This window comes from Notolepis coatsorum (assembly GCF_963971535.1).
Source record: "Notolepis coatsorum genome assembly, chromosome: 16".
Taxonomy (NCBI): Eukaryota; Metazoa; Chordata; class Actinopteri; order Aulopiformes; family Paralepididae; genus Notolepis; species Notolepis coatsorum.
Window position 1 is genome coordinate 78,784,727 of NC_140180.1, and position 15,998 is coordinate 78,800,724.

A 15,998-nucleotide genomic window follows, 5' to 3' on the forward strand; every position below is an offset into this window, starting at 1 on the left:
TATAAGTTCAAGTTGTCAAATACACAACAATACAGGGGACATTGCAGGTAATTCAATTATTGTGTTTTGAGCTCAGACTCAACGGCGCACAATTAATAAACATCAATGAATACAAGAATGGTAACAATAGGTAGTAGTAGTAACATTGAATAAAATATAAAATGAGATAACATAAAGTAGTCAATTATTTACAGAAAGTGTCTTCTGTGTAGTGTATGTGCATGATAAGGTGCAGTGTGTGTGTGTGTGTGTGTGTGTGTGTGTGTGTGTGTGTGTGTGTGTGTGTGTGTGTGTGTGTGTGTGTGTGTGTGTGTGTGTGTGTGTGTGTGTGTGTGTGTGTGTGTGTGTGTGTGTGTGTGTGTGTGTGTGTGTGTGTGTGTGTGTGTGTGTGTGTGTGTGTGTGTGTGTGTGTGTGTGTGTGTGTCCAATAACAATATGTAGTAGTAATACGATAAATAAAATGAAATATCAAAATGAGGTAAGATCAAATTAAAATAAAATAGTACATTCTTACAGAAAGTTCGCATGTGCAGTGTGTGTGTGTGTGTGTGTGTGTGTGTGTGTGTGTGTGTGTGTGTGTGTGTGTGTGTGTGTGTGTGTGTGTGTGTTCAAGAGTTGTATAAGAGGTGTGTGTGTTCAAGAGTTTTTTAAAGAGGTGTGTGTGTGTTCAAGAGTTCTCCTGTTCTTGTCCTTGTTCATGAGTCTTGTGGGAAAAAGATGTCCCTGAACTTGCTGGTTCTTGTACTATCCCTATACTACTACATACTATGCTAATATGTCTATATATTAATACTATCTCTACTATGCACTCAGAGTGTAACGCCAAAAAAAGTCAATGTAACACTCAAGTTTAACACCTGTTTGACGAAAAATACCATTGGAATGTTTTGATATATGTACAGTAGGCCTACTGAAACGACATGGGACGGGTGGATAAAGCCTGGCATGTGACACACATCCGGGCGCCTCATTGTGTCATTTGCCAGTGACCAGAGTGGAGTGAGGTTGCCTCTGTTTGCCACTATTGAGTGGATTCTTGTATTGGCCTTTTTATGCCAATTGCCACTGTGTGTGGAGTATTAATTATGTGCTGCCCTGTTTTGCCATTTGCCACTCTGTGTGGGGTATATATACTGTTGGCCCTGTTTTGCCAATTGCCACTCTGTGTGGGGTATATATATTGTTGGCCTTTTTTATTCATCCTGCACTGTGAGCTTTATGGTTAGAGTGGTGTTTCATCCTACACTGTGAGCTATATGGTTAAAGTGATGTTTCTTTGTATAACCAGGTAAGATTGATTGTGTCTTGTGGCACTTGTGGTTATTTGTAATAGCCCTATTTATGTTATTGCTGGGTGGTTCCCAGACTGCCAACCACGTGGCTTGTGGTTGTGTCCTGTGACACTATAGGTCACTAGGTTGTGTGTTAGTGTTTGACTGTTTGTATTATTATTACCCTGTTTGTTCTCCCCTACCTTTTCCCTGATTGTGTGTTGTGGGTTTCATTCCCCTCATTACAATAAATATCATTTACTTTTGAAAACGCTTCATTATTTCCTCCTACTATTAATGTATAGGCACATATTTGTAATATTTTCACCCCATGAGTTTAATTATGTTATATTCTGTACGGTATTGTATTTGTATTATGTATTATTGCCGCATAATGTAATGTAATTATAGCCTGTTTATTTTTACTCTGCCCCAAATCGTCTGTCACTGACGACTCCCACCCAGGGTCTAGAGATGAGAATGAGCTTACATGTGGTGTAATATATTTATTATGCATTGTCCCTGTTAAATAAACACATAAATGCATGGTTATTTATCTTTACAAGTTACACTGGTTTCTTTCCATGTTCCAAACAGAACAAGTTGCTAATCTCGACATGCAGATAGGACACTCATTACATCATCCCCCAGAAAACCTTATTGATATCGATCAGGTCAGCCCAGGAGATCCAGTTTAGAAAGTATCACTCCCACATCGAAACTGGCCCATGTAAATGTCCTAACCCAACCCCCTCCAATGTACAGTAAATTACCAAGTATGGTTGTCAATATTCCAATGTACAGTTTTGCTTGTACAGTTGTACAACCCCCCCCCCCCCACCCACCCACCGAACCACCTCCAATGTACAGCACCCACCCCACCTACCCAACCTCCCCAATGTACAGTTTTTATGTCAAATGTATATACTCTTTTCTGGACTCTTTTTGTATCACAAACAGTACTGTATTTGCAAATCTGGTATGTCATAAATGTATAGATGTAGCACTACTGTCTATCTGTATGTCATGTATGTTATATATGTCCTGATGAATTGAAAATGGGGGACCCTGATGTAAACAAGACGAAAGTCTTTTTCTGGTCTGCATCCCCTTAACAATTGTGTGTATTGAGCTGTACTGTATTGTACCCATTCTGCAATCTGTTAATAAAGTTTTCAATCAATCAATCAATAGCCTCAAACAGATGCCCTCGTAAAATTCTAACCGAGGAGTCCCATTATCAACCCTGTGTGACGGCTCCCCCTTGTGTTCTCCAGGTGAAGTGCAACGAGCAGCCCAACAGAGTGGAGATCTATGAGAAGACGGTGGAGGTGCTGGAGCCCGAGGTCACCAAGCTGATGAAGTTCATGTACTTCCAGGTGAGGCCTGTTAGGAGAGTCCCCATGCAGGTCAGAGGTCAACAGACCCCTCGACCTGAGAGAGGTCACGCTCTGAACCTGTTCAGATGACGACCGGGGCTACTCATTTCATCATATTTCATCATCATATTTACAAACATTTTAATAGGGTGCAAAAGAATCACTGACGTTTCAACACATCAGTGTCTTCTTCTTCTTCTTCTTCTTCTTGAAAAAGACACGTTTCTGTTGAAACGTCAGTGATTTTTTGCACCCTATTAAATATTTGTCTAAAGATAATCCGTCCTCCAGTACCCCTCGAGTGTTGTCTCTCATTTTGACATGAAAACACAAAACTTTTTCCCATTTTTCTGTATTTTTGTCCTTTAACTCTTGTGTGGTGTTTGCATTTTTGTTACTCACCCAATGGTTAATATTTGCCATTTACCTCTGCTAGATAACATTCATCAATAAAAGTGCTATTGGTTTGTTTGTGATAAAATGTAAAAAAAATATATATATATATAAGAATCAAGACATGAGTTGAATAAATCACGTTTATGTTTATATAAATAAAACATGGTGGAGGCAGGTATGACATTTCACAGTGCCGTACGGTATCGACCAAAATACCACGGTAAACAGTTTTTCATTATACATTGGGGCGAGAGTGGCTCAGGAGGTAAAGCCGTCATCTGGTAAGCGGAAGGTTCCTGGTTAGATTCCGGCTCCTCCTGGCAGTGCGTTGAAGTGTCCTTGAACAAGACACTTAACCCCTAACTGCTCCCGATGAGCAGGTTGGAACCTTGCATGGTCACCTCTGCCATTAGTGTGTGAATGTGTGAGCGAATGTGAGGCATAAGTTATAAAGCGCTTTGGATAAATGCAGTCCATTTACCATTTACATTATTTTCTACCTTTTAATTAGGCGCATTATGGCCCATCGCACACACAAGTATTTTTGCTTTGAAGGAAAATACTGCTTTATTGAACTGAAACATGTGTGTGTGTGTGTGTGTGTGTGTGTGTGTGTGTGTGTGTGTGTGTGTGTGTGTGTGTGTGTGTGTGTGTGTGTGTGTGTGTGTGTGTGTTTATGTGTGTGTGTGTGTTTATGTGTGTGTGTGTTTATGTGTGTCTGCAACAATCTTGTAATCTGGTGCAGTTTAATAATGTATATTAAATTACAAAGTCCACTGTTGCGTTTTAATATTGCTTGAAACAACTTGAAGTGTGATGTTTAATTTCCACCCTGGCTGTCAGCAGCGGAGCTGTGGATAGGAAACCCTCCATTGTAGTGGCCTGCAGCCGTGCAGCCGTGTGCGTAGTGTGCAGCATTCTGCACATGTATACTGTGGGCCCGGTGCTACAGGGGACAGGCTTACGGTTCAGAACTGTGGTCGCTTGACACGACACGGTGGTGCGCCTGAAAACGCTGCGCCGCGCACGTCCCTGCATGCATCATGTGTCTTCGGGTTGATATAACAAATTGTCAAGTAAGTTTCAAACATCCTCCTATGTGTCTCCAGAGGAAGGCCATCGAGCGCTTCTGCAGCGAGGTGAAGCGCCTGTGCCACGCTGAGAGGAGGAAGGACTTTGTGTCGGAGGCCTACCTGCTCACCCTGGGCAAGTTCATCAACATGTTCGCCGTGCTCGACGAGCTCAAGAACATGAAGTGCAGCGTCAAGAACGACCACTCGGCCTACAAAAGGTATCGTGCGACACCATATAATGTACCCTATGATGTACACTATAATGTACACTAGGATGTACATTAGGATGTACACTAGGATGTACACTAGGATGTAGAGTAGGATGTATATTAGGATGTAGACTAGGATGTACACTAGGATGTACATTAGGATGTACACTAGGATGTACACTAGGATGTAGAGTAGGATGTACACTAGGATGTAGAGTAGGATGTACACTAGGATGTAGACTAGGATGTACACTAGGATGTACATTAGGATGTACACTAGGATGTACACTAGGATGTAGAGTAGGATGTATATTAGGATGTAGACTAGGATGTACACTAGGATGTACAGCTTGGATGTACAGCTAGGATGTACAGCTAGGATGGTAACACTAGGAAAACATTAGGAAAACCCTATAATACTGTATTTCTTTTTGCACAATCCATGTCTCAAGGTTAAGAAACAAATCAACCTGTCTCCTGTATATCTACATCTCGAAATTACTGAAGTGAATTTAACAGGTGAAATGGTTAATAAAGGTTTTCATCTGGATTCACCTGATTAGTCTGTTTCATGTTTCCCTCTCTCTGTCTCTCTGTCACCAGGGCAGCTCAGTTTCTCAGGAAGATGGCGGACCCTCAGTCCATCCAGGAGTCCCAGAACCTCTCCATGTTCTTAGCCAACCACAACAGGATCACTCAGGTTGGATCCTTTACCTGCATCTGTCTCTGTATCCATAGAATTAGCTCTTTCTGGTGTTTTGTGAGCATGGAATTATAAGGTTCTACTGTATCTACGTTCAGATAGTTTTGAAATATTGAGCTTTAAAGGAACACAACAACATTATGGGAAATGCGCTTACTGTGAAGATAAGATACCAATTTCCTAGCTAAGCACAAATGAATCGAAGCTGATACGAACCACTAGCCTAGCTTAAAACTCAGGGAGTGGTGTTTAGCACACAGCTAGGCTAGAGGAGGAAATTGGTATCTTCTTGCCTGACTCTGGAGAAGACAGTAAGTGCATTTCCCATAATATATTGTATATTATATATTTTTTTTTTAAACCTACTTCAATAAATATTTTCAAATATCTAACTTGACATAAATAATACCTGTTTGTAGAGCTACCTTACGGTATATGAACAACTACATTTCTTTACCAAAATGTCAGTTAGAACCTTATTATTCCAAGGTCACGATTTGTTCAAGAGCAAACGGCTGTTTGATTCACATAGTGATATGCTTATCCATCTCTGCTTGGGTGTAGTGCCTGCACCAACAGTTAGAGGTGATTCCTGGCTACGAGGAGCTGCTGGCGGACATCGTCAACATCAGCGTAGATTATTACGAGAACAAGATGTACCTCACGCCCAGCGAGAAGCACATGCTGCTCAAGGTGAGTACAACCGACCAGCTCTCTGTTTCCAGCTCACTTTAGCTTTAGAGATGCACCGATCCAACTTTTTCAGTCCCGATACCGATACCTGGGCTTTGGGTATCGGCCAATACCACGTACCAATCCGATCCATCCAACAGTATAGACTTGGGCCATCATTATCGGGTCATTAGACAAAAAAGAATGAGATCTAATACTTTTGTCTCCATTAGAGAGAGTTATTAGAAAGATTTAATTTGTCACAAATGCAGCAATTCAAGTCACTTTGCTGTGATTTCTGGCACATTGGACGTGTTTCTTTATATTGGATTTTAGTATTGGGGAAATTCTCAGATGCCGATATACTATTTTAGTATCAGTATCAGTGCACCCATAAGTAGCTTGTCGATCAGTAGAGTCCGTTCTCAACTCGACCCACGTCGTTCCACACACTCAATGGGGTCAAGCTCCTGTCTGTACAAGCTGACTGAAGGTACTGTGTGTGCACCGTGGAGTCAGCTTGTACAGACAGGAGCTCAACCCTGTTGACTTTGCATTAGTTTGTGGCTAACTAGCTGGGAGCTACCGATTGACTACATCATTGGTACGTAGGGAATAGGGCTAGGGTTTAAGTCCCATTGGCCTACCGAAAAATAAATCACAAAAACTATACTAAATAGCTAGGCTATTAAGATAAGATAAGATAAGATAAGATAAGATATTCCTGTATTGATCCCCTTGGGGAAATTCAGGCAGTGTTGGGCAAATTAACTAGAACCAAGAGGAGAGACCACATCAGTCCAGTGTTAGCTACTCTGCAGCTAGGCTAGTCACTAGAACCAAGAGGAGAGAACACATCAGTCCAGTGTTAGCTACTCTGCAGCTAGGCTATTAACTAGAACCAAGAGGAGAGAACACATCAGTCCAGTGTTAGCTACTCTGCAGCTAGGCTATTAACTAGAACCAAGAGGAGAGAACACATCAGTACAGTGTTAGCTACTCTGCAGCTAGGCTATTAACTAGAACCAATAGGAGAGACCACATCAGTACATTGTTAGCTACTCTGCAGCTAGGCTATTAACTAGAACCAATAGGAGAGACCACATCAGTCCAGTGTTAGCTACTCTGCAGCTAGGCTATTAACGTTAGGTTATGACTATAACCAAGTTCTGTTAGTTAGGGGCGATGCTTGGCATCGCCTTCTGCACTATCTCGCGTACGTGCACGCGTACTGAATAAACCACAAATGTACCTCTAATACCAGTATTAGTCTGACCACACCCCTCATCAGCTTACCTTCATAAGCAGGTGTGTGGTCACCTGCTCTCCTCCTTCCCAAGCTTTCACCACAAGGTGAGGACAAGGGCTGCAGCGGCGTCCGATGCCAAGCATCGCCCCTAACTAACAGAACTTGGTTATAGTCATAACCTAACGTTCTGTATCGTTAGTGGCTTAGCTTGGCATCGCCTTCTGCACAAGGGAGGCCAAGCGGAGCCACTTGGCTGACAAATACACCCCGCTGACAGCCCCCCAAAACCATCAGAACAGGGAGGGCCGAGCCCCCCCGACCCCCCCTAATGGAGGGTAGCCCCCCTATTAGGGACGTCACGGGAGGGCGACGGACCCGACCGTGCGAAGAGGCACTCAAGCAACTCAACGCACAGGGTGAGCAGACCGTGGCTTGACCCACGACTACACACACGCACAACCCGCATGCCACCCGGGAACGAACGGAGGAACAACCTCGTTACTGCCCCCAGAATCACGGGGTCAAGGGCAAACCCAACCCCGTGGCAAGGCCGTAGCAGCGGAGCACGAAGGAAGACCCAGACCCACCAAAAGGACTGGACTCCCTGGAATGGGGGCCCGGAGAAGTCCATGATGCCAGCATCAAGACCCCACCAGGTGGGCACGTAGTGCCCCGCCCCCCACATCGCCAGCGTATTCGGACAAAGGCCCCTCAGTTACTGCACCTGGTATTCCCAGGCGGAACCAACCAGGCCAGTAAGCCGAGCGGGCCCCGTCCCCCCAATAGTACACCGCCTGGCACACTGACCCTGCAGAATAGGCAGTCAGCATGGCCGTAAGCACACAAAAAAGGTTAACCAACGGAAGCAGGCAGCGCACCGGGGAAAAACCAGGCAACAGGCTGTTAACCCTAGCCTGGAGACTGCGGACGAGACAGGCGCCAGAGGGGACAGCTGAACACAGCCGCCCCGGCGGAAGGAGCGTAAGCTGGCGGTGTTGCATGACCAAGCCTCCATTTAACAACCCCCACCCAGAGGGGTCGAGGCAGAGAAGGCTGACACGATTGGCAGACGTCATGAACGTGCAGGGGCACCCTCAACCGGTGAACCCGGGAGTTGACACTGCTCCAACACACCAGGGAACCAACCACCTCGGTGTTACCCAATGCGGTGGTTGTTCCTATAACCCCTCAAGAAAAAACTCCAAAACACACCTGCGGGTATACACCGGCTATACCGCAGTACAAGTGTTTCAGTTTCCAAAAAGGGTTAACCCAGGCCTACGGGTCGCAAACATCACTTCGGACCGGGCCTGGCGGTACGGGAAGCACAGGGTCACCAGAGGAGGTCAAAAAACCACCCCCACAGGCCCCTCTTCGCCATGCGTGAGAGAGGAGCGAAAAACAATGGAGAACCAGCCCCTAAGCACACCGTACCTGGTATTCCCCGGCGGTCTCCCAACCAAGTACTAACCAGGACCAACCTGTGTAGCGGCCGAGATCCGACGAGATCGAGCGCGTACAGAATGGCATGGCTGTAAGCCATGACGACAGTGCTGAGTAAAAACATACCCAACCAGGGTCTCCATAGCGCTTAACCCTGTGACACCCAGACCGACCTGGCATTTTTCCCCCTGAAAAAAGCCCAAGTCCCTCAGGGTACCAGAACAGCAGATCTGCATCCCCGGCGGACAACGGGTTCAACTGATCTGGACCAGCGTGACCAGAACCAGTCCCGTGCCCTAACCACGCCGACATGCCTACTCCAGGAGAAGGGCAGATATGCGTGTTGATCTTAACATGAAAAGAAGGCGCCACCCAGACGTCGGGACGAACCGCGCCTGGTGGCCCACCCCAAGGGCGTGAGACCCCACTACATATGTTCAGATCCATCCCGTCATCATCCCCCAGACATGAACGAGGATCCGTCGACAACCCACCCAGGTCATGGGATGTGGTCGCCGGAAGAGGAAAAACCCCCATCTCAGTTGCTTTATAAAAACGCTGTTTCAACCACAAGCAACTAAGGCGTGCCAGTCAATCGCCTGTTTACAGCGAGCTAGCACTATACGTGCGTCGGGACACACCCCCATCAATGAACAGGCTATTTAGACCTGTCATTGAATCCCCAAGGCGCCCAGGGGAACGACAAGAGGGGTGTGACACTCCCTAACTCCAACACTTCTGGAATAGAAAGAAGGAAGCATCAACAGTATGTATCCCAGTCTACACAGCCGGGGTAAAAAATGTTCACATTTTTACATCCCACCACCCTCCCATAGGAAAGAGACGGGGATCCCCAGAGAGACTTCCCACGCGAGCTGTACAGATTGAAAAGAATATATTGCACCTTGAGCCATGTAAAAAACTGGTTTTAGGGCCTCCGGGGAAGAGGCACCGAACCCATACACACTCAATAAACGAATTGAATCGAATATACATACAATAGAAAAAGGACCCTTCTAGAGGGTCCACTCACTTTGACAATCTGAGGAGGAAGGCTCTGTACTCTGATGGAGGCTTCCTCACATGGATCACATGGAAGAAGGAGTCCGAACTCACAGAAGGCCTGAGTAGGCGCTTGGTGAGGAGGAGCCCTGACCACCCCCCCTGAAAACAGATCCATCACATGGACCTGAACAGCACACGGAAGTCCTACCAACAGAGACGCGCACGGTGACGTACTCTATGGCGGGGGAATTCCTGCGGTGCACACGCCCAATATACCAGGCCGTGGGACCAGGAACTCCCTCCCCCCCCCCCCCCCCCCCCCCCCCGTAACGTGCCGAACCGCCACGTGACGGGAACCTTGAAGGACAGGGGGTGTACCCCTGACCGACAGAACAATGGGGAGAGGAAAGGTTACCAGTTCACCCCTTTACGACCCCACACCCATGATACGACGTAACGACAAAAAGAGAATATGACACAGTCATAGTCAGCTCTATGAAGCGTTTCACAGCTCCACACAGCGCACGAGCTAACCTGCTATCTGATTTTTACTAAGGAAAAACACAGAATAGAGAGGGCTCTAAGAACCCCGGTCCAACATACACATGTGCTTCTGTGGCCAGTACAACCCAGTTGTAGGTCACATGACACACACAACCCATCATCATCACAATGAGAGAATACATCATTCTTGATTAGTATCGACCACAGGCCTTGCTAAGCACACATGACAGCAACCAAACCAATTTCCCTTTAGGAAATAAGTTTCTCCAGCAGATTTAGCACAACCTCAGCAATCAAGCTGAGAGTTACATCGTATCCCTACCACACAAAAGACACAATTAATGCACAACATGTCTGATAGGAGGTGATAAAGTCCCCAGGGAACCGGGGGGGGAAAAACACAATCCTCCTATTTTACCCTCAATACGGCCAGTTAAAACAGGAAAACCTGTTAATGTGTGAACTCACTGTCCATTGTCATTACAGTCTGAGAAAGAACATTCTTTTACTCACTCGTCACCAAGCATAGCTTCATAGGTTAGTTGCCTTAGTAGTGAGTACACGGTACACATAAACACCATGATGTTTCTCACACAACAACCAGATCAATACATCACGACCTGCACGGAGAAGCTACTGCCAGTGACAAAAACAGCTCACACACAACCCGCAACGTATCTCAAATGCATTGCAACAACACACGTTTTGGGAAAAAAAACACCGTCATTCACAATACATTTAGCAAGGTAAAACCAGAAGACGTGTTATGAGGGTCTGGCCAACCCCGTACCTGCCCGGAACGCAGATCAGCGAAGTGCAGTCATAAGCCACCGTAGAACACAGCCCTCTTTGTTGACGCAATCCCCGTCTAGGCTCAGGCAGGGTTGACGAACATCCCCTGTCAAGGATGACGTCGTGGTCAAGAGTGTAAAACATGTTAAAAATCAAAGCACGTTCAACAGAATAGCATCAAGCTAACGGCTGCTCCAACCGTTCGGGTGCTATCGCTTCCGCTCGCGAGACGCCGATCTACGACGCACGCGATCAGGAGCGAGCTCCCGGCGGCGCGCGAGAAGCCAAGCTACCCCGCGCCAGGCCACCGACCGGCTAACCGTAAGCTATGAACATGTAAACAATGACATAACACTCACCCAGACAGGCCGCCGTTCTGAACCCTCCTCACTTTTTAAGAGAAAAGAGAAAACAAGACGTCAACACCGCTTCACAACGGTGACATTAACACGTCCGGCGGAATCAGCACAGTACCAACTGGCCTGTATAGCTGACTTTGAACATGAATCTGCCGCTATCGCACATTACATGCACATATCCCCTCGTGAAGGAATACTCTCATTTGGATATGAAAGATGGGGTCTTAACACGGTGACAGAGAGAATCCACTCGTCCAGAACACACAGGGATCACCAGTGTCAATGGTCGCGGCCCACTAGTTAAAACTATAATGGTCGCCAGACCAAGGCCTTCTGTCGCCTAGACGGCTAAACAAAGGACCCTAGCCTGGGGCCGGTTTCCATAAACTTTGTCTAGTAGCCCCCATAGCACTAACAGACAAGTGGAGCCCGCCAGCAAACACTACTCACCCAACCTGGAACGCACCGCTCCTCACAACAGCGGCATGTCCGACAGTTCAGCTGTGGCCTGACAGGTTTCACCCCAACAAACACAGCAAGGAACTGCAGTTGAGAAGCATGCAGCGGCGTGCTCCCAATACGAAAACCGGTGGAGGGTTTGTAGAATGATCATCATCTTCTAGACACTCCAGTACGAAGACAATATCGCCGTATTTTCTCGAAAATAGTGAGAGAGAAAATAAAGATATGATGTCAACGTATCCTTGTTTCCCAAGCTGTTCCTAATCCAATTTCTTCCATCATGGTGTCAAGTGTGGGGATCTACCGAGGCACCTCTTCCTTGTGGTGAAAGCGAGAAGGAGGAGAGCAGGTGACCACACACCTGCTTATGAAGGTAAGCTGATGAGGGGTGTGGTCAGACTAATACTGGTATTAGAGGTACATTTGTGGTTTATTCAGTACGCGTGCACGTACGCGAGATAGTGCAGAAGGCGATGCCAAGCTAAGCCACTAACGATACAGAACTAGAACCAATAGGAGAGACCACATCAGTCCAGTGTGCTACTCTGCAGCTAGGCTATTAACTAGAACCAAGAGGAGAGAACACATCAGTCCAGTCTTAGCTACTCTGCAGCTAGGCTATTAACTAGAACCAAGAGGAGAGACCACATCAGTCCAGTGCTAGCTACTCTGCAGCTAGGCTATTAACTTAACTAGAACCAAGAGGAGAGAACACATCAGTCCAGTCTTAGCTACAGTACTCTGCACTGGCTTCCGGTAACATTTATAATTTATTTTAAGGCCCTACTCCTTATTTACAAAGCCCTAAATGGAACAGGACCAAGCTACATTGCCAATTCTCTTGTCAACTATGTGCCCCCAAGAACATTATGATGACTGGTTTATTGAAGGTTCCCAACAGCAGCCAAAAGAAAATGCAGCCGTTGCTAATTATGCACCAATATCAGAATGCAGGTAGGTGAATTCCAATGGGTGAAGGCAATCACAGAGACAGAGAGTGTTTACTCTTGAACAGGTTCGACTTTAATAGTAAGAACACAGAGTAAATTCTAAGAGAGAACAAGTGCTAATAGCACAAGTGGAAAATAAGGTAAATGGGAGCTTATTGGAGGTCCAGAGTAGAACCGTCCGCGTTATCCCCGAACGCAATTAGTGAAGACCTGACAATGGACAAGCAGAAGAGAGGTATGTTACATAGACACCAAATACCAACATTCCACACACACCCCTGTGACAGCCAATCAGGAACCACCCCTAAGTGACAGCACTAATTGACAGGGAAATGACAGGTGACAAGCCCAGTGACATATGCCAGGAATGTGGGTGGTCACCGACCGAGGTCGGTGTCCAGAACGTAACACACCAAGGCTATGGAACACCTTACCTATGGGCACTAGGGAGGCTAGCTCACAATTTTTTTTCGAAAGTAAGCTAACACATATCGCTTCACCGTAGCCTTTTAATACATTCTGCCACTTTGCACTCACTACCACACTGTGATTATTGTGTTGTAAATGAGAGCTATTTTATTGCACTATATTATGTCTATTTGGGCTGCAATTCTCGTATGAAAGGTGCTATACAAATACAGTTAATTATTATTATTAATATTATAGGGTTCCAAAAATCGAAGTTTTTTAACAAATACTGCTTTCCTCTGTTCCAGGTGATGGGCTTCGGGCTGTATCTGATGGACGGCAACGTCAGTAACATCTACAAGCTGGACGCCAAGAAGAGGATCAACTTAGGCAAGATCGACAAGTTCTTCAAAGTGAGTCTCCCGTCTTCTCTCTCTGTGTATCCGTTGTTGTTCGACACGTCTCAGTGTTTGTGGGCGTCCCGAGCAAAAGACAACGGTCTCTCTGTGTGTTTGTCTTCCAGCTCCAAGTGGTGCCGCTGTTCGGAGACATGCAGATAGAGCTGTCCCGCTACATAGAGACGAGCGCTCACTACGAAGAAAACAAGTCCAAGTAACTTACATTCCACTACTTTCTGACTGTTCACTGAAATGATCTCAATCACTACTTAATGGGTAGGTTCTGAATTCTGGACCCCTGGCTCTATGTCCCTACTCATAGCAGGCAGTGTTGGGCAGTAACAAGTTACTGTAATTGTATTACTTTCCCTTTCTGCTGCTCATTTCAAGGCTGGTACAGACTCGTAGGACTAGGGGTCCCACATTCTGAACTTCTCCATTAACACTTTGAGTGCCAACGACGAGAATTCTTGTTATTTCATGCCAACCGTTCAGTGCCAAGGACGAGAAATCTCGTTATTAATCGTTATTTTTTTTATTAGCGATTTCCATAAAGTTTTCATCAATTTAGCCTCACGTTACCACTGGGACTCTCTCTGAGCTCGAACAGGGAAAATACCGCCCCCTATCGTCTCCCGGATGGTAATGCACCCTTTGGATTGGACTGAATGAAAATGCATGGGGAAAAGAAAATCCGGAATCCACATTTTACTTGTCAGGCATGTAATCCGAGCCGATTGCAGTCTTTGTGGTTCCTCAGAACAGCGTGGAATATGTGTTTCAAGCACACAGCGTTGGATCAATAAACGCAATCGATATTTGGAATGGCGATCAGGAATTGGTATAATCTTTTTGGAGAACATCTGATCTGAGGTAAGGAATCTATTTTACCAGTCTTGGGGTAATCAGAGCTTTTTTCACAGATATATCAACGTGGGCCCTATATGTGTATATGTGTGTGTGTGTGTTTATCAGGAAATAGATAATCGATTTTTCAGCCCGCTTCTCTAGCGTGCATAAGTATACTATCCATAATCTAGCGTTTATTTGAAAACGATTCATAAATAGGCCGAAAAATTACAACGTTTTTGTGTATTCCAGTAAAGGGCGATTCCTGTGGAATCTCTTTTTTTTTAAATTTCCAAAAACAAGCGTTTTTCAAAATGGTATAAAACGGAAATGTACAGATGAAAAAACAATCCGTTTCGACAATGTTGACTGCAAGCAAGTCATTGATAAGCGACGGGCGTATTAGACACATAGCCATAATTTAAGATATAGTTCAGTTCAGTTCAGTTCAGAGTTTTTATTTTCCACATAGAATCAATACAATCAGAGTTTCTTCATTACACAATCATAAATATCATTCAATGGACAAAAGGAGCAGGAAGAAGAATACATCTTAATACACCTGCCCCTTATTCCTAAACTAAACAAGTATTTACTTAATGGTCGGCGTACAACCTAATTTACACAAAATAATAATTTATACCATTATACAAGAAACACACAATCCACAGTTAAACAAGAAAAAATGTAATAATAATAATAATAATAATAATAATAATAATAATAATAATAATAATAATAATAATAATAATAATAATAATAATAATAATAATAATAATAATAAAGAATAAAAGAAAGAAAAAAAGAAAAGATCTCACTATTCAGATCACATTTGATTTTCATACTGACTAAATATATTTTTTTTATAATTTTTTTGAATTGATAAACACTATTACATCCCTTAACACTTTCAGTGCCGGGCCGTGTTTTCCTTTTTACCCCGTTGATGCCACGGTCCACGGCCCATGTAACGTTAATATCGCCTAATCTATGTTTTAAATTATGCTATGTGTCTAATCTGCCCATCGCTTATCAAAGAATCATTTTCCAGTCAACATTGGCAAAGCAGATTGTGTTTTTATCGCTTCATTTCCTTTTATAGCATTTTGAAAACCACTCGGTTTCGAAGAAAAAACAACACATTCCATGATAATCGCCTTTTACTGGAATATTCCAGAATGTTATCATTTGTCGGTCTATTTATGAATCGTTTTCAAATAAACGCTAGATGGTCGATAGTATATGTGTGCGCACGCACGCTCGTGCCGTGTGCTGATAATCGCTGCTATTATTTCCTCATGGCTTTTACAGTGAAACAGCCATATCACATATAGTGGAAACGCTTATATCTCCATGAAAACGAGTCTGATTATCCTAACACTGATAACATAGATTCCTTACCTGACATCAGATGGTATCCAAATGATATATTCCAATTCCTGATCACCATTCGAAAAAATCGATAAGTATATTGATCCAACGTGTGTACAGTATAACCCATGATCACCGCGGCTCAGAGGCTCCAGAATGAACTCTGGTAACTCCGGCTGCATCAGTGGACTGGAAAATGTGGACTGGAATATTTTTTTCCCCCATCCATTTTCATTGAGTCCATTCAAAAAGGGTGATTTACCATCTGGGAGACGATAGGGGGCGTTTTTTTCACATCTGATCGCCGGCGGCCCCTGGATCTCCAACGGTAGGCTCGCGTGATGCAATATGATTTCAGATCGCTAATAATTTTTTTTTTTAAATCCCGAGAAAAGCCGTGATGTGGCTTTCAACGTCACAATCGTAAACCCGAGATTAGCCGTGAGTGGCGCTCAAAGTGTTAAGCTCGCTATGGAGAGAATTCCACAACTTTACACCAATGACT

At 44.7% G+C, this 15,998-nt stretch overlaps 1 protein-coding gene across 5 annotated transcripts in view; it reads left to right on the top strand.

The window, feature by feature from the left end:
* The window catches only part of cyfip2 (cytoplasmic FMR1 interacting protein 2), a gene marked incomplete at its 5' end in the record, with an annotated part of 59,327 nt that overhangs the window by 9,660 nt on the left and 33,669 nt on the right, over window positions 1-15,998 (top strand). For 3 of the 5 annotated variants that reach the window (XM_084332187.1, XM_084332189.1, XM_084332190.1), the window contains 6 exons: window positions 2,549-2,650; window positions 4,156-4,337; window positions 4,932-5,028; window positions 5,596-5,724; window positions 13,184-13,288; window positions 13,399-13,487. In XM_084332187.1, the coding sequence (XP_084188313.1) occupies window positions 2,549-2,650; window positions 4,156-4,337; window positions 4,932-5,028; window positions 5,596-5,724; window positions 13,184-13,288; window positions 13,399-13,487 (704 nt within the window). The remainder of the gene's footprint in view (window positions 1-2,548; window positions 2,651-4,155; window positions 4,338-4,931; window positions 5,029-5,595; window positions 5,725-13,183; window positions 13,289-13,398; window positions 13,488-15,998) is intronic. The other 2 variants (XM_084332188.1, XM_084332191.1) reach the window with 2 other exon arrangements.